Raw genomic sequence first — 23,964 nt, 5'->3', positions numbered from 1 at the left:
CCTTCCAATGCATTCCTATTACCTTTTTACAGCTGTCAAGGGCTACAAGATAAATCTTGCACAATAACTTTTAATTATATTCTTTAGCAGGCATGAGTCTTTACAAAAACTTTGATCTGACAGTCTTTGCATTTAAAGTTGTGATTATTGATGTAATTGTAATGATGCTTGTGATAATTTCAATGGTCAGTTGGTGCTTCAGATGAATCTCAAATGCTCTAACCTGCAGTACTGTTCATCTAAAAAGTGTAAACAGCAAGTTAGCAGCCTGCTGGGAAACTTGTCTTTCTATCAGTCCCTTAGCAAGGGCAGGAGGTTATTGGGACTGATCAAGTTGTTCTTCTGTCTTGTGGGCATCCACTGAGGCCTTATGGTATCCCAAGTGACCTTGGTCCTGTAATGCACTGCAAAGGAGTGACTTTTTGTTTGTGAGAGCGGGAAAGGTGACTTGAAATACAGCTGCTTTTTCTTGGTTCATCCATAATGATATTTTGAACAAACAGATGATGTCCTTTGATTTGATTTGACCTTGTATGGTCATTCCAGGAAACAGTAAGAGGAACAAAGTAAATGAAATTGTAAACATACTGTGGAATTATGTTTTCTTCTGAATATTATTTTGAGAAATTACACGACAAGTCGTAATTTCAGTTAAATATATGGTTATATGTATCTTTCAGCCAATTCTCATTTCAATTTCAAAATACTTCTCTTATTAAATAGTTAAATTTGTATCAATCTGAAACAGGGATAAGACAATGGAAAACACGGATGTTTGTACACATTTCTGTTCCCCACATCAGAGTTTGTCTCAGTAGAGAGTATTGTGGTCAAAGGCTAAACTGATGTTTGGGACTTTGACAGTAGAAGTCATGTTTCATTCTACTGGAATACCCATTCCAATTAGAGTGTGTAATTTTACAGCAAGATGAATTACAAGGAGTTCTCAAAGTGAGCTCAATCAAGAATGGACGTATAAAAGTTTGAGCATCATTGTATTTAAGATTTTTCTGTCAACTGTTTTGACTTCTATCACAAGTTACTAAATTTCAGCTTTTTATCCCTGTGTTAACTGTGTAACTGCATGGTTTCCAGGCAGGAATCTTTTCTTGATTTGGAGATGTCAGAAATGAAGAATATTCTGTTTCTTTAATAGCTTGTCCCATTGTGTGATTGACTGCATTGTAAAAAACAGACATGCTTTAATTTCTCTGGGTTCTCTTTCAAATTCCAGCTTCCTCTTCCAGACTAGAGAGCCTTTTCACACAAGGTATTTCCTGCCATCAATCAGTTTTAAATCTGATAAGTGAAGTAAATTGAGTTAATCATTATCACATATTTTCTACCTACCTCCACAGTCGCTTTTCTGTGCTCTCTTCAAGGTACTTCTGAAAAGCTGGAAACAAGGTTATTCCATTTTACTGTCATTCAGTCTATGTAGCGAAAGGCAGAAGGACTAGGTATTATAGTAGGAATTAATTTTGAACTGTCTGGAATACCTGCATTGTTTTGAGATGCAGTGGTTTTAGCATTGTCTCATCCATTTTCCAGTCATATTCTCTCAGTCTCTGTCTATAGTTCTGAAAGGCTTTCAGTCCTAATCACTGGGCAGCTTGTCAGCACTAAGTCCTTTCTTCATATTTTGTAACCATTCTATCAGTCTCTGTGCTATCTGCAGAAATGATCAGGCATTGGATCATTCACATTTACTTTCAGAATACTGATTAAAGGGGACTAATCCTGGCCACTGTATCAGTCTCTGGAGGAATCCCTTATGAGGGACACAATTCAGTAATGATCCGCCCTTGATGTTTATCATCGTGTTAATTGGTAACCATTACTTACCTCATGTAGTCTATGTTCACTTCATGTTCAACTCACACTATTTCTCCTGTTAAATGGACTTGTTGTCTTAAGTGATTTATCCAACAACGTTTCTCTAGACAAACACACTGATGATTGGCATGCTTTATATCTTCATAATTTCTGTCCAAGGAATCCTAGAACAACTTTTCTACTGCCCAGTGATCTGCAGGGCCTGTAGGTACCTGGGTAGCTCACACCTTTGTCATTATGGTAGCTCACTTCCAGGCTTTGTGATTTCCAGGATGCTGTGCCACAGAGTTCTTCAGTTTGTTAGTAAGTTAATAACATAGCACAGTGCCAGGCATTAATATCTCTAAGAGGCCTGACTTCAGGCAGGGATGAATATCCTTCATTTTAGCTCTGGAGCATGTTGAGGAAAAAAAAAAAATGTCCTGAACTGTGCTAAAAGTGTCATAGCGCAACCCCTGGTGACTTCTATCAAGAGATTTTTTTTACATTGATAGAAGATTATTTGATTCTTAAAATCTGAAGATGCAGAGAAAAACTTATTGTTTCTGGATGAAAAATATGAAGAGTAGAACTGCAAAACAAGACATTTTGGCCTCTGAAATGTCCATAATATGAAGTTGCTTTCTTGAAAGTATTCTGTCCTTCCAGTTAGATCACAAGTATCTTAAGATTAGTACCTGGCTAAAATTATGAGATAAATGTAAATGAGCAGTAATTTTCTAATGTGTTGTCTGAAGGGGTGGGGGAAGAAGTGCATGGAGCAGATCACAAGCACTTAGGAAGAGCCTGTCATTACTGTTTGATTTCACCAGTGTTTCACTCTGGCTAGCCAGACAAGCCAAGATGAGTAAACCAAGCCTGGTAAAGTCATTAAGGCTCAAATTGATATATTTGCAATGAAAGTAGCTAAGCTGTCACTGTTTGTGCAGAATAGGTATGAAAAGATTACATTTAGATGTTCCCAAGGAGAAACTGAGGGAAAGCATTAGTGTTCTAGAGGCTCAAAAGTGGTGAAAAGCTAGACAAACTAATGAAAGTGGAAATTATAAACTCTGTAACAGGTGGTCTAAGAAAATGGACTCTTCCTAGTGCTAAGGAGTGTTCTTTTCCCTAGATGCTCTTACAACAGGACAGTGTGAATTTTCCCTTTAAAACTGCATATATCTGAGAAATAGAAACTACAAATTAATGACAACTCAGATGTGCTTTAGAAAGGAAACAGAAATAAAGGACATAGGTTTGCACCAAAAAGGGAGATGGTGTAGCTATTGCCAAGTCCCCTAAAGTTTAAGTCAGTAGGCAAGGTGGTAATGGCTTGGTGGTTGGACTACATGATCTTAGTGGTCTTTTCCAACCTTAATGATTATATGATTAATTCCTTGGTATTAAGAGAAGATAGAATTACAGCATTTCAGTAAAGAAGAAAAATGAATATATACTTTGCATTTTAGATTAATGCAATCACAGTATTATTTGAAAAATAAAACTTAATAGGAGGTATATTAGGTCTGTGCATGCTCAGAGAAGTAGTGTTTTGTGTAACTCAAGAAGAGATGATTTCATCAGCAGTTCATTGAAGGGAATGATCAATGTCGTTCAGCTGGCAAACAAAAAACCAGGAAAATGGAGTCTGAAAAACAATGCTCATAGACAAAACAAAACATGAGGAAGGACAAGACAATCCACTTTTCATGAAGTTCAAATAACTGTTGTCTAGCAGGCACAGAACGAAGGAAGACAAAACAGTAGGTCTCTCGTGAGAGCAGTGAAATGGACACTCTTCATTAAGTAGATCTTTATTTCCCGTGAATCTGGCCAAAGCACAGACAAATGGACGGCTGATGGCATCTAACAAGAGAAGATTTCTCTTTCCTCGGGCTCAAAAAATGATGCCATTAACCCCAGAATTCAGACTTGACAATGTGGCTACTGTGCTTGTTACTTGACAGAAATCTGTGAAAAATGCTGCTTGTACATTATTGTAGATCTGCATCACTTCAAATAACACGTGGACAAATCATGCCCATTGCATCATGAATTACAGAGATGAGAGATGAGATGCAAGGGTAGGGGCTGGGTAGGTATGGGATGGCTACCTCAGGTTCTTAAGAAAAGTTGCAGTTAATCATGTATGTACATGAGGTAGTGCATCAAGTAGTGATGTTGAGACCACCTGTAGGGACCTCGCACGGTGAAGCTTTTAAGCCTGGTTTGAACTTGAAATGTATTTGAAAGTTCGACAGAGCTAAATCAGATTTAAATATATGTCTATGCATTTTGCTCAGAAGATCGAATCAGATCCTTAATTAACTAATGTAACAAGTCTTCGGAATCCCGATACAACATTTTAAGGGAAGTTACATGACACAATAAACATTGCAGGCCAGTTGGCATAGTAGACATCAGCTTTGCTCATTAACAAACTTCAGTTTTTGTAAACATTTTACAGTAAAGAATTAATCAAGAGAAAGCACATAAATGTTTTAGGACAATTTTGATTGTGCCTTGCAAATACTCACAAAAGAACCCATCTGAACTTCTCTTAGGGCACTGGCACCATATACTTTATTATCATTACAGTGTTCCCTATGGTAATAACTTCATCCAGGGAGAATTTGAAGAGTAGTTGCATTATCTATTGAAAAGCAATTTTTCAGTTTCTTCTCAGGCAAGAGTTTTAAGAATAACTCTGAAGTTTACTCCGAAGGCCATTTCAATCGTCCATAGATCTTATGATATTATGTTACCTTCTTTCATTTTGAATTCACAGCATAAGAAAGAAATAGAATGACATAAATTGGATGTTAGCAGAGTTTTGAAGACAGACATCAGAAGAATTCAAGAGAACTCAGCATTATTTGTTTTTTTCTATCCTAAAGTAAAAAGAGAACAAAGCATCAAAAGCATCAGTTAGTGAGAGATAGCTCAAAGCCAGGACTATCATATCATACAAAACAAGTGAGCTGGCACCACCAAAAGGCCTAAAGTCTGGGTCTGTGTTTTAAAGTCATTGATATTTCAATCAGAAAGATTCTTTACACTGTAGATAAATAGTACGAAGAGCTGCATGCATTCGTTGTAATTGACATTTTATATTTTACCTTCTATTAGCATCCTGGTACTAATCATATAATCATGATACTAAGTTGGACTTGAGTGAAAAAATCTTTATGATGCTGAGAGAATTGAGCTCCGCTGAAAGGGTGTTCTGGATCAATATCCTGCGCTTTTTTTTGTAAATACTGATGGTAGTAATGCCTGTGAAAATAGGGCAGGACAAGATGCATATGGTTTGACTGCAGTCGTATTCTACATAGGAAAGTGTGTTCCTGTCTAACATCTTTAAGTCATCATTCAATCTGTACTGGAACTTTAGTTGGTGTTAAAAATACTGCAGAATTATATAAACTGCATAATTTTGAGGTAGATTCTGATACTGAACTTTCATACAGAATTTTTCCCCTTAGTGCAGTTGGATTTCAATAAAGAAATGTGTTTATTTGCCTTGTATTTTGAAAATGATAATCATGTACAAGTTAAAGTAGAAAAGGATATTTGACATCTTTATGTAATGTTTTCAGTTATAAATGGTAAGCAGAAAAAAATCCAGAGGTGTTGTTATTAATGAGCATATTGTCAGTGTAATGATTACTGAACAAGTTCTTACTGAAAAAGTTCAAAGGTAAGATTTTACTGTTTGTAAAATATCATGTACAATTCGTCTCACAAACTGGTAAGATTCTAGCCTAAAAGTTCCTTGCTGTTTTCTTTTACACTGAAGTAGGCTTGAGACATATACCAAGAATATATAGACTTGTCACATACACCATAATACATTGCAAGGAGAAGCATCCTAAATGCTCCCTAGCTCTTTGACATTCCACTTAGAATGAAACCATCAGCAAACTTCGGTGGTAATGAGACTCTCAACTGAGTTGGGAATTAATTATTTTTTCTGCATCTTGTTGATCTCACTGCTTATAATTTGCACATTAGTAGCTGCTCTCATTTCTCTGTATGATCACTGGTTACTAATCATTTACATTGATTTCAGCAGAAGTTACCATGTTTGGGTAAGGTTTTACTAATAGACTCCTTTTATCCTTTGTTGTTTCCGTATGATTTTTATTTGTCTCTGAGCATACTGTAGCATTTCAAGAGTCATCTCTGTCAGGACTGGAATTTTCTTGATGGTATATTTGATAGTAATTTATTCATGATCACAGGAACAGGTTGCCCAAGGAGGTTGTAGATGCCCCATCCCTGGAGGCATTCAAGGCCAGGCTGGATGTGGCTCTGGGCAGCCTGGTCTGGTGGTTGGCAACCCTGCCCTTGACAGAGTGGTTGAAATTAGATGATCTTTGAGGTGCTTTTTAACCCAGGACATTCTACGATTCTATGATTCTATGATAAGATATCACTGCATAAAGCAGCAGCCATTGAGAATTTCTGTAGTGCTTCACATGTGATTAGTTACTTGAGGCTTCTTTTATTCCAAAACTTTATTCCTGTTTTCAAGACTGCCTTTCTTGTATCTCTTCCCTCGTTTCCCTACTATTTCTTCCCTTTTGCTTCTGTTTGGCATCATGTTGACCTGAAGGAAACTGTGGTTTAGTCCATAGGATCTCCTTGCTCTTACCGTATTAGTTCCAATATTTGTTATAAAAATCCGGATTGCAGGCTACAACTGCGGTGCATAACAAGGGGAAGGCAGTGTAGATCTGTGGCACAATAAACCATTTTTTCATTTTGTTCCCTAAGCTGCATAGGAGTTCAAGGCCATGTCTCTTGGTGGAAAGTAGACATGAAAATGTGGTATATACTGTACTTACATATTTGTGTGTATGTATGCATATACAGAGATATGTACACATGCATATTTATGTCACATTACAGATCTTGATTTCACTCTACAACTGGGAAGTTACTCCTGTGCTTGTTAGGCTTTCCCATATGGTACTTGCTGTCTGTCTATTGTAGTTTTCTTTTGATTAATAAATATGCAGATTTCCAGAAATGGAGCGAAGCTAGTGGGAGCTGCATCTTAGTGCAAGACCGAGAACAGCTGGACACCATGGCTCCTGGGCAGGATTTCCATTTGGTGTCACTCTCCCTAAAAAACGTATATCAGCAAAGAATTGTTTGGTGTACAGCCATATGCAGAGTCCTTCTGTATGCAGAGTCTTTCTGTGCATATCTACAGCCTGCTGTTGTTTGCTCTCAAGTACTGCCCCTTCTGTGTCATCCTTGCTTTGGCCTTGATGGAAACTGTGAGATTTTGAGGAGGGATTTTGTTAGGTGCATGCAGGAGTGATGCAGGAAGCACTTGGGGCTGGAAGGATTGCAAGGTTTTGAGGCTGAAAAGATGCAGCCCATTTCTGTCTAGCCTGTTTTAAGTATCAGGCAAAACGGTTACTGTTGCTTGCGTTTAGACATGCTGCTTTCGACTTTACTTTCTGCATATAACAAATACGGATTTGTCATACAGCAGTTAATTTCTTATGACATTGTCTTATGGAGAAACACACCCTCAATGAGGGAAAGGTTTTAGTTTGCTTGCATTATTCTACCCCAGAAGATCTCGGAAAAGTGGGTCTGCCTATTTTAAACAAGAGAACTCTAAGTGATGCCCGTATTCTTGCATTGGCATCTGAAACCACACTGCCTTTATGTTTTTCCTTGGCTGTATGACCTCCACATAAACAAAGTGCAAAAGATAAAGAAGGAAGGTAAACAATGCTGAAAGCATCATTTACTTTTCCTGTGACATTCTTTTGGAAAATACGGTGTCTTTAGAAAAACACACCATATGCACCGCTCAGCCCCAAATCTTCCAACAGTCTAATACTGGCAAGGGAGGGCATCTGTAACCCCCAGGGAAGAAGGCTGCAGAGATTTCCTTTTCTCCTCTTTGTTGGTTTTTATTTCCATTTCCTTTTCCTCTCTTTTTCAGTCATTTAATGCCATTCTGCACAACAGAGGGGAGCATCTGGCCACAAGTAAACACCCAATAAAATAAGTGGGGGAAGTTCACAGCTCCCTTGGTGCTATTGTGTCTGTCTGTCTGGTTGTGGACTCAACAAGATAACCATGCATCAATTTACATTGTCCAGGCTATCTTCACAACCAGAAGTTAGAAACCTTATTTTAATAGAAGCTTAGATTTTAGAGAATAGTGTAAGATCTCTCCAAAGGTTCCAAATCAGCAATTCCATCTGTGTTTCTGCAAATGTAGAGGAACAATGTCCCAGGTGATTATGCGTAACGGAATGAAAACAGTTATTTTAAAAGTGCATAAAATCAATACTTTGGGGAAAACAAGTCAGCTGTGTTTATACTCAGTATATAGCAGACATTTTGTTTCTTTGTCTGAAAAAATTATAGGAAAGCAAGGATCTCAAGTGAAATAAAACAGCCGATCGTACTGTGTAACAGAAGGGACTGGAGCATCAGATACCTCAGCAAAGGCTTAGAGCATTCTAGGTTCCTTTTGAGAAAATAAATTATATTGAAGCTTATATACTTCTATGTTGTTTGAAGTTGAAGCCAAATATTCTCAGCGCAGAGGAAATAATTCAAATCCCATTGCTGATAATGAAAAGTATATAACTAAATCCATGTCTGTGGTGCTGAAAATTTCCTCCTAAATGCTGTCTCTTTTGGACTGATGGGATTATTTCCAACTATCAGCATGTTTATATGCATAAACATGCTTCTTATGCAGTCAGGATATATTGCTTCTATATGTATTATTCTAAAAATGGGAAACAAAAGCATCTGAGAAACGGGGCTGAAAGAGAACAATTTGTAGACCTATAGGTTAAATTGGATTAAACTTCATCTTTCAGCAAATGCTGTATTATTTATTCAGTGTATCTCTTGGGGATTTCCCTACCTCCTACTCTTTATAGATAGTAGTGATGATTCCTAATTAAAAAATCAAACAAACGTGAAATGGAGACTGCCTCACACAGCTATTCTCTTGTGGGAATAGGAAGCACAGTGATTTTCTCATGAGCAGTTTCTAGGTCTGTTGGACCAAGGGCACAAAGGAAAGGCAAGGTTCTGTCAAGGGAGGTCAAGTTAGCGTCACTCATCAGCCAGCGCTGTCCTTGGTGGCCTGCTGCCCCTGCATGTACTATGAGTTCCCTTTTGGTAGTGTAGAGTTGGTGGACACGATAAGGAAGATCACCAATAATCTCATCAGCAGTATCTTATGGGTAGATTTCTGTTTACTCATTGACCCACAATTGTGGGGAGTCCACCAGTGCGTTGGTTGCTGTTATTTCAACATTTGGAGGCTATTTACTGTTTGTTTTTCTCACATTCACCTGAATTACAATTTAAGTAATGATAGAAACTGTTATTTTCAAGTTCGTTTTACTGCCACTTAAACTTCTGTAGTGTCAGGTTCGTTTATCTCTCTCCTACCTCTTTGGATTCACTTTGTAGAAGTAAACACAATGGTAATACTGACAGATTTCAGGCTGTTCTACTAGGTCACCAGTGATGCCTTAGAATATTGCAGCAGAGTCTTCATTCCAGTGAATTTAGTGACTTTGAGGGCATAAAGCTCTTGAGTCAGTGACTGTAAAATTTGGTTTCTGTAGTACAAGCCAAGTTATGCAAGTCATTATCAGCTTTTAAAGGATAATAGATTTTAGATGTATGTATATACATTATAGTTTTTCCATGGATTAAAATTTAACAGAAAGTACCTCCATCCCTTCTTAAATCTGGCATTTTTGTCTCCATTACTGAAGAAAAAAAAAAAAAAAGTCATTTTATCAATTTTGTCTGTTCTATAAATGCAATTCCTGTTCTCAGCCAGGAATTGTTTATGATTGGGCTTGGGAGTAGTTACAGCACGTGAAAGAACATCAGGAGTGGCTTAATGTGAATGGGACAGACTATTTGGGAACACACTGGGGATTTGATGTTCAAAAGAGTTAAGCACTATGCTCTTTCCATCTGGCCACTTCATTTCACTGCCTGTTTGGGACCAGTACTTCTGAAATCTGCTTTGCAAAGTCAAATATTGATGTCATTTGTTCTATTCTTAAAAGACAAATTAAACCTGAAAAGGTTTTAGTTGTGCAGAGTCACAGTACAACAAGCATGGAACAACTGAAAGAAATACTCTCTGCCACAGTTTATGGCTTTCTGGTTGGTTAATTAAAATCTATCCTATGTAGATCTCATGCTTGAGGGAGTCCAGCAGTGCTCTCCTTGTGATACAACTGATGGAGACTGGATCCTTGCAGAAACAGGGTACCATTGCCATAATGGCTACCATGCATTTTGTTCCATATATAGTCACCCTGAATGTTTGACCCCCATATTCTTCCATACAGGCAGGAAGGAGAAAAGAGGCTTCACTTGCCCCTCTGACCTCAGAGGTCAGCTCTCCTAGCTGGTCAACCAGTAAAATTCCCCATTCCTTACCCCTAGTATGTAAGGGACATGCCGATGAATGGATCTAGGTATAAAATTGTTCTCAACAGGCTACCTGATGGCTTTAAACTTTAATTAGTGGTTGGAAATTTTCACTTGTCACCAGCTACTGTGACTAGACAGTTGCCTGGGGTACAACAAAATACTAAGGCATATTGTGACTTCTGAAATTGCTAATGCTGTAATGGGCATCCACCTGGAAAGTAGCGGCCTTTTGGATTTATCCCCCCATTCCATTTCACCATGGGTGACATTTGTCCTTCCACTTTTTAATTTTTCATGAAGATAAATGAAAATCCAGTTCTTCAAATAACAGGGATGACTTTTCCAATCCTATTTAGGGACTTTACTTCAATATCCTGTCCATGTCCAAAGGTGAAGGAGAATACAGCATCAGCTTGAGCTTCTCCATTCTTTACTGAACCATTCAGCTTGATAAACTGGAATACTGTTTTTTCCTCTGTGACAACTTTTAAGTTACAGGACATCCCATCTTATGGATGCACACTTTACTAGCTGATACCATGCCATTCAGTTGACGTCTTGTTCTCACTGAAATCACTGGATGTTTCAACTTGGACTCAAGTGAATTTTCCATGTAGGTGAATGAGATCCACTATTAAGCAAAAACATAATAATTCAAAGTTAACACATTTGCATAATTGTTGTATCATTTTAAACAGTGTTAGCGTGCAATTAATGAACACATTCATCTTAGTAGGGTGATCTGTTTTTAACCTGGGCCATCTTTGTTTTTTCAATATTTTGGAATTTGGAATAATAACAGTTCAGTAACACCTGTTTCTAGCAAGAATGGAGGGAGAAAATAAATATAAAACATAGCAACAGTAGTTTCAGAAATGATGGAGTAAGCGTGTATGGGAGAATGTGTGTTTCTGCACGTGCAGGGCACATATTCTTCCCTTTCTGACCATACCAGTACATGGGGAAGATGGGCAGGCCTACATTCTTCGACTTACCTTGTGAAGTTCCACATGGTCTCCTTTGTAACTAAATTAGTACCATCTAGGAAATGAGACTGTTCAGATCATCTCTTACTTAACATGCCTCTGCAGTCTGAGCCACAGATTGACCCCTATTGATCTGATTTGACTACACTCCTGCGGAGCAAACAGTGCAGTGGAATCCAGGACTCTAATTCACAGTACTTTATTTAGAGTTCCTAGGTAATAATTCTTATTTGCATTAATCACACACCAGCAGAAACCAAGGCCTCTTTCTCACTGTATGCTTTCCTGTTCCTGCCGCTGAAACCAAAAAGTGGCTGCTCTGAAAAAAGAGCATTTTAAGTATATTGATACTTGATACTAAATAGTTGCAAAACTTAGATGTTAGAAAGAATGTTTTTCAAATCAATGGCTCACACATTACTGTAAAATCTATTGATTAAAAACAAAGCATAATGTTAGTCATTTAGTTGGTAGAGTGATGCAATACTGAAATAAATTTATCCTTTGACTTTTGCATTAACCTCTTATTGACTGCTTGCATACTCATAATTAACACACACTTTAGCTAGCTTGGTTAATTTCAGCACTGTGATCAGTGTCCTCTAATGTAGCTGACACCCTGATCATCAAAATGTCAGCGCAGCCCAAGGGACCAGAACCAAGCAACTGTGTGCCAGTGAATGTACACCTGCTGTGGTGAAACCAGCCACCTTCCAAGGGAAGGAGCCATGCACTGTCACACAAGACTTTGCCATGACTTATATCTATATTCTCCTATTAGTAAATATGAGTGAGCAAAGTCCATTTGGCAAACATCAACAAAAATGGAATCAAAACCTGTGAAGTTTATATGGCAGAGTGGCAAGAATGTGCAACCATAGCCTATTGCTCCTTCAGTACAGGCTTTTTTAAATTGAAACCGGCACCAGTTCTGTTTGGTTTAGCAAGAAAGTAGAGACCATGGAGCTTTGTGCATTCTATACATCTTCAGGCTTACAAGTCATCCTTTTCTGATGTGCTGGTAAACCTGTGTTATCAACGTGTTGGAGCTAAATTGCCCTGAAGTATATCCAGGCAGTTGTTTCCTTCTGCTGCTGCAAGTGAGCTTTGAAAGAGGCCCTTTAATTTTGGTATATGAACTTTTCTTCCATATTTCAGAGCATGTGGTATTTCCACTCTTAACACATTTTGTTCAGACAATATTCACACAGTAAATTAACTCTCTTTTAGAGATTTGGCTTTATTAACAATTTAATCTGTTTTTAATTAATATATAATATTTGAATTAATGTATAATATTTTCAATCTTGTTTTCCCACTACCACCATACTTTGATAATTGCAGTGTTTCTTTGTGTTCAAATTTCAAGTGCCTTTGATTGCTCTGCTTTGGTTGATAATTTTGTTATCCTTCTGCAGACTCTTAAGATCCTTAACTCTGATACAAACGAAAGGGCATCATGGGAACAATTTTTCCCATGATCGTGTAGAAATTTATTAAAATCAATAGTAATATATTAATCTGGACAGCTCTTGCATCCTAACTCTGAGCTAGAGGATCAGCACGTACCTGGAGGAGTGCACTCAGATTTGTGATGGGCTGATAGTGCCATGCCAGGTCATCAGGAGCCAGCCCTGCACCCATAAGCGCAGGTAACCTGAAGTGACATTAACTCCAGTGGGTCTTAAGTGCACAGGGATTGCAAGTTTGGTAAAAACAGGAAACATTCCCTTCTGTTCTTGCTAGTGATGTAAAGCAAAACAATAGAAATACTTCTGAGGAGCTGTGGTTTGCAGAACTTGGAGTATGAAGGCACTGTTCCTGTTTCTCGTAATTCTGCAGTATACTGATAGGTTTGTCATCAGACTTGTGCAGGAAACCCAAGGACCTGACACACTTCCATTCCTGTAATCTCTCTTGTGGAACATGAGATGGCTGGAGCATGCCAAGTGCATGATTGCCTGAGAGTTAAGGCCCAAGCTTTGCTGGGGGGTGATTCTTGGGAATGAAACCGGAGAAGGAAAAGTACTGAATTGAATAGTTGCTCACGGGCTGCCCTGTCACAGCATCATTAGTGACTTCTGGCACATTTACAGAGACACAGATGTCCAAAACCCAAAGGCGAGGGACAAGCAGTTTGTGAGAGAGGACAAGGGATAAAAAAATATGCTAAAAGGAAAACGGGGGCCTAAGTGGCGAAGAAGCTAGGAGGCGGTATGCTTTTCCTCTCAGTGAAAATCCTTTTGTTAATAGCAGATGATTGAGAGAATGTTTGTTATTATAAATTGAGTTTTGCAGACCACATAATATGCCTGCAGTATTTACCAGCTGAGCTTCTTGATTTGTCATCTGCAATAATCTGTACATGGCTAATTTATCCACTCTTAGATTGAAATGCTTAGACTCAAATATCTTATACTACCCAGCAAATTGAGCGTATTATTGTGTGCCAAGACAGAAAATAAAGCAAGATTTTAAAAGCTTCATAGAGTTGTGCTGTAATTAGTTTCAGCTTTCCCTGCATATTAATTTTCTCCTTTTCCTTTATATAATTTGGAAAATGTCTTCAGAACATGATGGCACAATCAGTTAAGTACCTCTCAAAACTCGTTCACTAAACTGCATTTGCTCTAACAACTATTACAAAGCAGCCTGCAAAACAAATCCTCTGTTATTCTGTACAGTGCAGCTTATCAATGCAAACAGTTTAATATTTATGCTAAGAGGATTGTCACAAGTAGCTTCTGTTCCTTTAATTCTTGTTTTAAATAAATAATGAGAACATTTAAACACATTACTCTTCCCAGGGCCCCGAGGTCGGCTAATCTTATTATTTATGAAGTGATGTGCTACATAATAGTACTTAGTGCATGTTAACAGATGCTATTATCAGAGGCTGATGTGGAGAGCTGAAGATATATTGGAATGTTATGTGTTAATACTGTCCTTGTAGTGTAATGTACGATGGATTGAGTGCCCAGGATGCTGGTGCAGCAATTAACCACACACCAACATGGGTGTAAAGCTGAAGTATGTTTTCTCATGGGTATTACACTGCCATTAATAATTCCCAAGAGAAGAAGACATCTTCCATTTGGAAACAAGTCACTTCCAGAAGGCTGACGGTGTAGACAAGGGAGTTGCGTGTGTCAATACTTTCAGAGTTGATTGTACAGAGATGGAAGACACATATATATATTTAAAACAACTTTTAAATCATCACAACTATATTTTATAAAATGATTTTATTTAAATGTCTTACACAAGATAAAAGTTTACTATTTGCTTTTTGTACATTTGAAGAACTACGTTGGCCCACAGTCTAGACCAAAATTCTAACAATGCATTGCATTTTTCTTTGTCCTGTTGTGCTACAAATGCTAACTAATGAATAATGAACATGCAGATCATTTGAGGGAATGGGAAAATGGAGGAGGAGAAATCCTCATTGAAGGGTGATAATTTTTTGTGGTGGCACGTTGTATTACAGCCTGGTCTTAAAAGGCGTAATGGTTGCCACTTCGAAAGCTTTCTTCTGCAGGCTGCAGTTCAGCTGAATATTATAATTAGACTTCACTAGTATTGATGAATAATCCATTTAATAAAAAACACTGTGATTTAAACATTTTCTCGGGGGACTAACATACGCTAACCTCTTAATTTAATTTTATTGAAGTTTTGCCCACCTATTCATCATTGGAAGTTGTTATTAACCTCCATTTCCATTTATCTTTATAGAATTTTCTCTTTTTATATTGCCTTTTTCAGAGCTAAGCAGGTTGATACACTTGTAAATCTCCAGAATCTACAAAGCTAGTCCGGCTTCTTTAATATTGTTTAATCTATTCCCCCTGACCTTAATGCAGTAAATTCAGTTTAATCTTTCTCAACAATCTAGTAATACATTGGAAACCGGCAAACATTTAAATCTGATAATGGTTTAATCACATGCTTTAAATAACAGCCAAGATAATGAAAAAATAATTTACCATATAAAGGTGTACTAATGGAGTTTTCTCCGTGATTGGCTTTTTGAGAAATCCCTATAGAAAATACAAAGCCTACAACAGAGCAGAACTTCACTGTAAATGAACGACCCATTTGGTCAGAAGATGTGCCTTTGTTCTTTTCATCACTCTCTTTAAGTTACTGCACAAACGTATCCTTGCTGAGTATTCAGTTTCTTGCTGTAGCTTTACTTAAGTAGTTCTTCTGCTTACCTTTTGTTTCAGATGCCAGTCAGAAGCAGCGGAGAGCTTGCCAGAAGAGCAGAAGCCAGAATGCCATCCCTTCTGGACAAATGAAGAAAGTAACATGCCTCTGCCATTTGATCTTGAAGAAGTAATTGTTCATCTACAAAATCTTGTTCAGTAGGTAGGATATCAGGTCACCTTCCAGCCTAGAATTAATAACACTCAACATTTGAAGAGAAGTCTTTTTTCAGCTTTAATCTTTTCTGCTTTATGGTTCCTTGGTCATTTGTTGTTTTGTGCTTCAATGCAAATTCTATTGGTTTCCACCTTCATTCCTGAGTCACGACAAAACAGGTATCAAATCTATAAAAAGAAGTGGCTTTTAACATCTAACATCTGGAACACCAACTTCAGGACTTTTCTCTTCCACTCTAATTTCCATTGACCTTGTAGCCCATGGATAGTTGTGTTTCCACAGGTTCCCCTGCCATGCATCTTAACTGTCTAGATTTGGGGCAACGTAGACTTGCCTGCTAGTCTCAGCACTGCACATTTTTACACGCTAATGTGATATTACTGAGAACAGCTGGCAGCACTTGTCCTTGTAGGTGAGTTTTAAAAAACTTTCCAGACTAGAAACGTCCTACCTGGACCCTCATGGGTATATGTACCTTGAGGGACAATGCTTTCAGGTTCAGCCCAAGAGGTGCACAGTACTGTTGCAGCAGGACAGCTTGCAGGTTGTCTTTTAGGCAAATTGGAAGATCCCATTGCTAGGGTCATGCTCTAAGTGATGCACAATTACATCTACCGTCCTTTTAGAAGAATGGGATGATCTGTCCTTTACACTTGACCGAAGGGTTTAAGTTAAGGAGAGATTTCCAATGTTGTATCCTCATGTCCTCAGTTTCCTGGAACTCAGAATTTAGTTCCTAGCCTTTACATTATTTCTGCCTATTGAGAGTTCTTTTCTGAGCCCAGCTTTCCCAGTGCATTGTCCAGAGCCAGTGGACCTAGGGTTTCCATTTTGGGTCCAATCCCCTGACAAAATAGTTTTAGTTTGTATGACACCAGGCATTGCAACATCTGTGTTGATCTATCCATGAGAACAAAACCAGAAGCCCATGAGAAATGAAACCATTTGTGATCTAGTTTGTAATAACATGCTATAAAAGGAACAATTCTATGTTGGATGATGTCCTGAATGAGAGACAGATTCTTCATTTGGATAAGTTGCTCTTCTGACTTGATCTGTGTATGCCTTTTCCCTTGCATAAAAGTAGCAGGAAATTGTATTAGAGTAAAACAGCATTCAGTCTATACTACCACTACAGAAAAAAATAACAGTGAGACTCAGAGCTTGACATTGCCACCAAGAAACAGAATACACCTCCTGTGTTAATCTTCTGCTTAAAATCACTGCTGGGGCCAGGCTTACCCAAAGCATACCAGTATACTCTATTGGCAAAGCGTTCTGTGTGTGGATGGGGTTTGTACTGCTGAAAACTGTACATTTGACAGTATAACATATGCCAGACCTCCCTGCAGCTAAGGAAGCTGTGCCAGCAGAAGTTCAGTTTTAGTGGTATAAAACTGTGTCCACACCTACCAGCTTTTGCCAGGACAATTATATCAACTAGAGGTTGTACCTCTTAACACCTTTAACATAGCTATGCCAGCAAAAGTATGAAGACCTGGATCAAGCATTTTCATTGTGTTCCTGGACTTCTGCTAAAGCTGTTAGCCACCCTGTAGAAGAAAATAAACTCTTTGAAGAATAAATTATTTAAATTAAGTTTAATTACATTATAACCTTGATCTGCACATTTATCTGTTGTCTCCTGCTCAACAAATTTCTTAAAACTTTGAAATACTCAGTTGTGGGCATAGTTTTTCTTTCCTACACTAGCTAAAGCTGGCTTTACTAGTGGGCAAATAGCATATATTTGGATGAATGCCACACTAAATAGTGTTTACTTTGGAAATCACCTAGAGAAAAGCTAGAGAAAAAGATGAGGATGTGGGAATTCTGCTTTTGAAAAAGGCAGTTCTCACAGAAACAAGTATTACTTTGGAAATGAGAAAGATGAAATCAAACGAGCTAATGATGTAACACTGTTAACACAGGCTTTGAGGGGATTGTTTATTTGCTTATGCCGTTACTTTATGATTATTTTGTGTTTAATTAAGCACTGCTAGAAACCATGGGGATCACAGTATTGAAATGAATCTGACAGCTGTAAAGGGTAGAGAAGGCACAGCAATGTTGTTGCTGAAGTGGAAGCTATTAAAAAATCATTGGCAAATAATTATTTCCAGCAGCAGTGAAACAACACTGTTTTATTTTCTTGTACTAGGAGAGTGCTGGCAGCAGTAGCACAATGTTTAAAACTACGTGATTCTAGGTTTTTTCTATGCTGAGTATTAAAGCTAGTGAATTAGCTGAACTAGTTCTAGCCTTGGTCCAGTCAAATAGCACTCATTTAAGCCAAGGGTGGCAATGACAGAAAACTGAAAAATTATGGAATGGATGAGACCTAAGATTCACTGGCAAAATACCAATAATCTAGTGGTTAAAGAGAATTAAAGCTTTGTGTTGCATTCAAGTCTCACATCATCTGAATCAGTGTAACATGATTGAATTTAGTTGAAAGGCAGAAGTATAAGGAGGTTTCATCTCTCCAAAGCCCACAAGAGTTGATGGCAAAGACATGGGTAAGGTTGATGGAGCTGTTTGAAGCATGTAAGAGTGCCAAAGGGTGCCCCAAGAGAAGAACATGGTTAAAGGTAAATATCTGTGAAAGAAAACTGAAAGACCAAGCATGAATTGTTGCTGTGCTTGAGATACATACTAGAAGCAGAGAAATACTTTGAAGTTTTCTTTATTTTATACAAATAATAGTAATATAGTTCATGTTGCAGTGATACTTCAGCAGTCTATTTATATTCCAGCATTAGATAACTCATTACAGTTTTGGATGAGCCGAAACGCACAGCCTCTAATGGATGTTCCGTGCATAGCAACTGGTTACCCAGTCTGGATGCTCTAGATGCATGAGGACCAGGGTCAGTTTGTTTCAGGGAAGAGGTGAGAGCATAAATTAGCTTCTAACATTAGATTCAGTGATTCTTTTAGAACGGGAAAGTTCATGGCCTTGTGTACATTTACTTTTCATCAGCCATGAAAGAATTAAGGTGAAATAGTTCACTTGCACATGCATGTCAGACAAAATCGGTTACAGAAGATACAGATCAGTTTGCCTGTCTGCACTTGCCTTTAGACAATATTCATCAGTTTTGCAAAAGCTACTGACTAAACATGGAACCAATACAAATGAAATGCTCAAGGCAAAGGATTTCTTTAAAAATGTGATAGAGTTTGTTTTGCACTCATAAAAAGAAAATATTGGCAGAAAATGAAAAACTGCTATTGTTTCTGTACTGGGGGGGATGAAAGGTAAAAGCCATTTATAAGTATTTGATAGAAAACTGCTGTGTTATGCCATGTAAATTAGAAATGTTTTTATAATGCTTCATTCATATATCTGCATATGAAAATATTTTATCTTGTAGGTCCCTTCTTGTTGTTAAAAGGTTAAGTAAATAAAAAATACAAATCCCAGTGCACTAAATTTTAAAGACATCATGCTTATGCTCTGAACTTTACAGAAGATCCTGATTATCTAAATTGAAAATAAGAATGGCACAGGTACTCACCAAACAGAAACTGCCAAGGACAGGTAACTTGTAGCATAATAAATACTCAAATCAGTTGTCTCACTCATTCAGATGCAGTCTTCAGTTTCACAGATAATGAAGTAGATATACTTAGCAGGATTTACTTGAAAGTCATGCTAGACTTCTAATTGCTATGGGACGGGCTCAGGAATTCCAGTGCCATATTGCAGCAAAAAGAGAGAAATTAATACAAAAATCTAACACAAAAGATAACTAAAATATTATAGTGTGTTAACAGTGGACACTGCTCCTTTCTCAGTTACTGCAGTGCAGTTCCACTAGTCCTGTGACACACAGTGGAATTTGGGTTGATGTATCAGAGATTAAACTAGCTGATGGTGAAGGTGGGATGAGAGGAGGGGAAGAGAAATGAGATGCAAGGGATGTGCATTCACAAGAGCAAACCTTTATTAACTTAACTCATATGGGAATCATCCAGCAGTAACTTGTACAGTGCAGGCCATGACCTCTCCCTTGATTGTTACCACCTGATGCAAAGTTAATGTTCAGTCCTTAACCCTCCTCGTGCACCCAACAGCTGGTCCACATCTCTTTGGTAGGAGCTGACCACTACCTTCTTCTGCCAAGGTTCCTGCATACTGCAAGAACAAGCTTAGCCTCCATATCTGTCCTACCTCACCTCTGTCCTACCATGCCTCTGTGGATTGAGTGCCTCCACGCATTTATTTCTGTTGAGATTTGAGCTGTTGGAGCTCATCATCTGCATTGCCCCATTGGGCTGGTGAGCTGCCATAGGGAAGGGTCAGACAAACAGGGCACTGTCTGCGGGAAAGTTCCTTTTCCCCTTAAAGACTACTGCACTCCCCACAGCAGGCTAAAAAGCTCAGCTCTATACTGATCACTTCACTCTACTACCAGAGCAGAGGCAGTCCTCAATAGCAACTTGTCTTTCTAGTACAAACTCAAACCCATCACCTTTAATGTTACCAGGCGTCATAATTTGCATTCATCTTTTTTATTCACCTTAGCCTGGGGCATTCATTGAACAAGAGAAGATAATGTATACATTTGCAAAAAGACTGTACTTAAGCTACAGAATTGGCTGAACAATATGTGAAATAAAAGCCACCAGATCACTGATAAAATGAGCACTTTAAATGCTGATGTTTGGCAGTGAGTACTTCACATACGACATGAAAACTGTGCTTCATCTCCTCATTGCGTTGGTGATAGTGCTCAATTCACATGGTAGAATAGGACATACTAGTCTACAGTTTACATCCTCTAATACCCTATTGGTTTTACAGTGCTGAATTTGGACAAAAAATTGCTCTCCTCCCCCTCTATATCACCAAGTACTTGCTTTCATGCCAACACATCTTGGTCTGATTAGTCTCCTTGATTAGAGGCTAAAGTAAAAAGTCAGGTGTATAGGATTCCCATTATCCTTTATTTCACTGGTTCTAAGAACAGGTCAGATAGAGTTATTTCATTGAAAATGTGAACAATCAACTTCTGTTTACCATTAACCTTCAGTTTTCTTTTCTTAAAATCAAATCAGGGCCTGGTCGGCAGTTATTTTCATACGTGGTCCTTGATCAGTGGGACAATCTGTCAAAAGCCATTAAAACCTCTATTAGGCTGAACTGCATTCAAAGCTAAACTACCCAATCATTAAAGGGCTGGGATGATTGTTTTTAATACAGTATACTTTTATTTCTCTCTCTGAATAGTAACGACTTTGAAACTGAGCATTTATGACTCAGGCTTTTTACTATCAGCAAGTCCTGAGAAGCTTGGTTTCTTGTGGAATGTGAACATCTATGTAAAAGAGGAAAAAGTGAACACTGAAATAACCTTTATGTTCTCAGAAATACCTCTTCATTTGTTTCCTTTCCTTGCATCCATCAAGGATGCAAATGGAACGGGAAGACATTTTCCAAAGTCCTTTGCTCAAAAGTTTCACTGGAAAAAATAACAGCTAATTATAGTAATATATTAAAGTGACTTTTGATGTTAAGATCTCACAATGCTTGGCACAGAGAAACTGAGGCAGAAGTTAAATGTGTGGCCATGTTCTGAGCGCTAGTGCTGGAGCAGAGTGTGCATAATACCTCATCGCTGGCATGCCTCAGTTACTTCCAGTTAATCAGCACCACTTACAGCTTAAGGATGCTCTCATAGAACTATTTTTCTCCAAAGATACATTTGAAAGTGGAGCTGGAATCCTTCCCCCTCATACAACATTTAACGTATCATTTAATTGCATAGCATGTGATAATCCATCTCATGTAACAGAGATCTTTCAGGCTTCCTAATACTTGATTAAACTTTCAAGTGAATCTTTTAGTTACGTTCCAAGTCCCCAAGCTCTCAATGGGAAAAAGTGAATTTTACTGGAACTATTAGGTTATTCCATGGAGAATATGCAGGAGTATTATAGTACAACCCGCACTCTTTTAGCTGTGTTTTAAATACGCTCAGTGGGTAGCCCCCAAGGTGATAGAACTGCTGTACTAGGAAACTCTTAAGAAAATGCCTTGTGGGTATCTGGGTGCTATTTATCAAGGTGAAGATGCATTGCTGGAACATGCTGGAATGCTTGTTATGCACCTGTTAGCACTTTTTGTCTGGTACTTATTTTGTAGTCTGGTAGTACTTTACTAAGGGCACTACTTCCCTAGTTATTTTGATGAACATCCCAGTAATTTATTACTCAAACATTATCAAAGCATTCCACGATAGTTTCATTGCTGTTCTTTCCCTTCTGCCTACCAGTGTCCTTTTTTTCCCATTAGTTTCATTATTAACAGTACTGTTATTAGCAAGTTCTGTTCTTTGTTAAACTGACATGGCTTTAAAGCAAGAAAGCATAAAAAGTAAGTATCAGATAGCATTCACTCAAATGCATTTATTTTCCAGCCAATTTATTTGGATGTTTTTGCTCATTTTGCTTATTTGGTATTGCTACATCTGATTTGTATTTATGTAACAGTGAGAGATGTATAGTGATATTTAAGTTTGTTTTATATACTTGCTACTTTACTCGCTTTTGTAAAATAAATTTCTTAAAGAATCTGCTGTCTGTCGTTTGTCCTCCAGAATGTGTTAGCTGTTACCATCAATTCTTCACTGTTGCAGTGAGTGGAAGAAGAAGGACTAAGAGAAGTGTACATTTCACAATATTCAGGTGCATGAGCAAATTAATTTTGTGTAGGATTCCTATATGCTGATTAGTGGAAGGTAAGCTTCTTCAAAGCAGTAAACTCAAAGGCACACTAAGCCTGCTTTTCAGTGGGGCATATCCCTCTACCTGAACTCTTCTGCAAGTCCAAGTAAGTTGCCATAGGTATTCTAACCCGTTAATGATGCTGATAGTTTATTGATTGGAAATAGATTAAAAGTAATAGGGAACTTGTTTATTATCATTGAAACTCATTGAATTAAATTCTGACTATAACAGATATCTTCTAGTCTGGAAGGCAAATTAATTTCTTTTACTTTGGTAAGACTCATACCATAAATGGACATGTCTAACTTCCCCACATGCACCCCCCATAATAGTGCTTCCCTCAATACAAATGTGTAACTCTACCTCTGTATTTAGAAGATATTCTTCTGACTGTGCAACCTTATGCTTCCCATATGCAATACAAACTCTTACCTTATGTGAACACTAGCAATGCAGTACCTACCAGCACTGCATCAACCTTTTTTGAGTGCATAAACACATGCAGTGTTTTTTGCAGTAGAAGTTGCAATGGAAAACACATATAGTTACACTAAATAAGACATTATCAAAGAAATGTGTCTTGCACATAGAATAAAAAATGGTGAGGTTTGTGATGGCTGTTGTTCCTAGACTTTGTGCAGGGTTCTGCTACCTCAGAGGAAGTGTGAAGTCCATGCTAAGCCAGATACTGGCTTCAGGGCAAGATGAGGACCAGTCCTGCAAATTTCATTTGGTACGCTGAAGAATGCCATTGTAGAGCACAGCAGGCTGATTTGAAGTACACATGCCCACGATGCTAAGATGCACTGCAGTGTTCTGTGTTACTTCAGTGTTACTTCAGTCCTTAACACTGAAGGCTGTGGGCCTTGTTGCTCTGCATTAGTAGATGCCCGCCAGGAGGTGACACAAGTGTGAAGAGCAGCAGCCAGGTCATTCCCTGCCAGGACTGAATGGAGTCTTCTAGGCAAAAAGAGTCGACAGAAAGCACCATTCACATATTCTCCAGCTGAGAGTCAGCAACGCATCCAGGAGCTATGAAATCTGGTTTCTTAGCCTAGAACATTCTTTCCTTGGCTTCAGAAATTTAACCAAAAGTAAGTATATGGGTAAATGGATGAAAGGGCACTTCAGGAAACCAGAACTATTTTTACACATTTCTTAACGGTTCATTGTTATTTATGTTACCTAGCAAGACAAAGGTGAATTTCCCTTGCATCTAGATTTCCTTAAACTGATCCTTTTTTTTTTTTTTCTGGTTTTCTCAGAGTTTAAGGTTAAGATAAAGAGATTTTCACTCTCTTTATCTTTTTATAAAAATGGGCAAAATGCATGGCGTTAGTGACCTTGCCAAAAAAAAGGTGCAGTCCTCAGGGATTCTTTACGGGGTGTATGCAAACACAAGGAGACTTTGCTCCTCTTCATTCAAAAATAGGCATCTTCTGGGGAGAGTAAGGCACTCTTTCAGTCTCTGCAGTCAAGGACAGCTTGCCTTAAATGAGGCAGAGACTAATCAGGATGCCTCCCCTGCACTGGTGGCTGGCGAGGGCCAGGTACTCCTGCTGGAACAGAGTTGAAACAG

At 38.2% G+C, this 23,964-nt stretch overlaps 1 protein-coding gene across 1 annotated transcript in view; it reads left to right on the top strand.

Annotated features, from left to right (window-relative positions):
• FTO (FTO, alpha-ketoglutarate dependent dioxygenase) overlaps positions 1 to 16,787 on the top strand; it is a 222,448-nt gene extending 205,661 nt beyond the window's left edge. Inside the window, 1 exon segment of the mRNA NM_001185147.1 lies at positions 15,494 to 16,787. Within this exon segment, the coding sequence (NP_001172076.1) occupies positions 15,494 to 15,635 (142 nt within the window). The 3' untranslated portion in view covers positions 15,636 to 16,787.
• Positions 16,788 to 23,964: the final 7,177 nt, after the last annotated feature.

The sequence above is a fragment of the Gallus gallus genome, chromosome 11 (assembly GCF_016699485.2).
Source record: "Gallus gallus isolate bGalGal1 chromosome 11, bGalGal1.mat.broiler.GRCg7b, whole genome shotgun sequence".
NCBI classification, from domain to species: Eukaryota; Metazoa; Chordata; class Aves; order Galliformes; family Phasianidae; genus Gallus; species Gallus gallus.
Note: the sequence above shows the minus strand (reverse complement) of the source record. Positions and strands in the feature narration are given on the sequence as shown.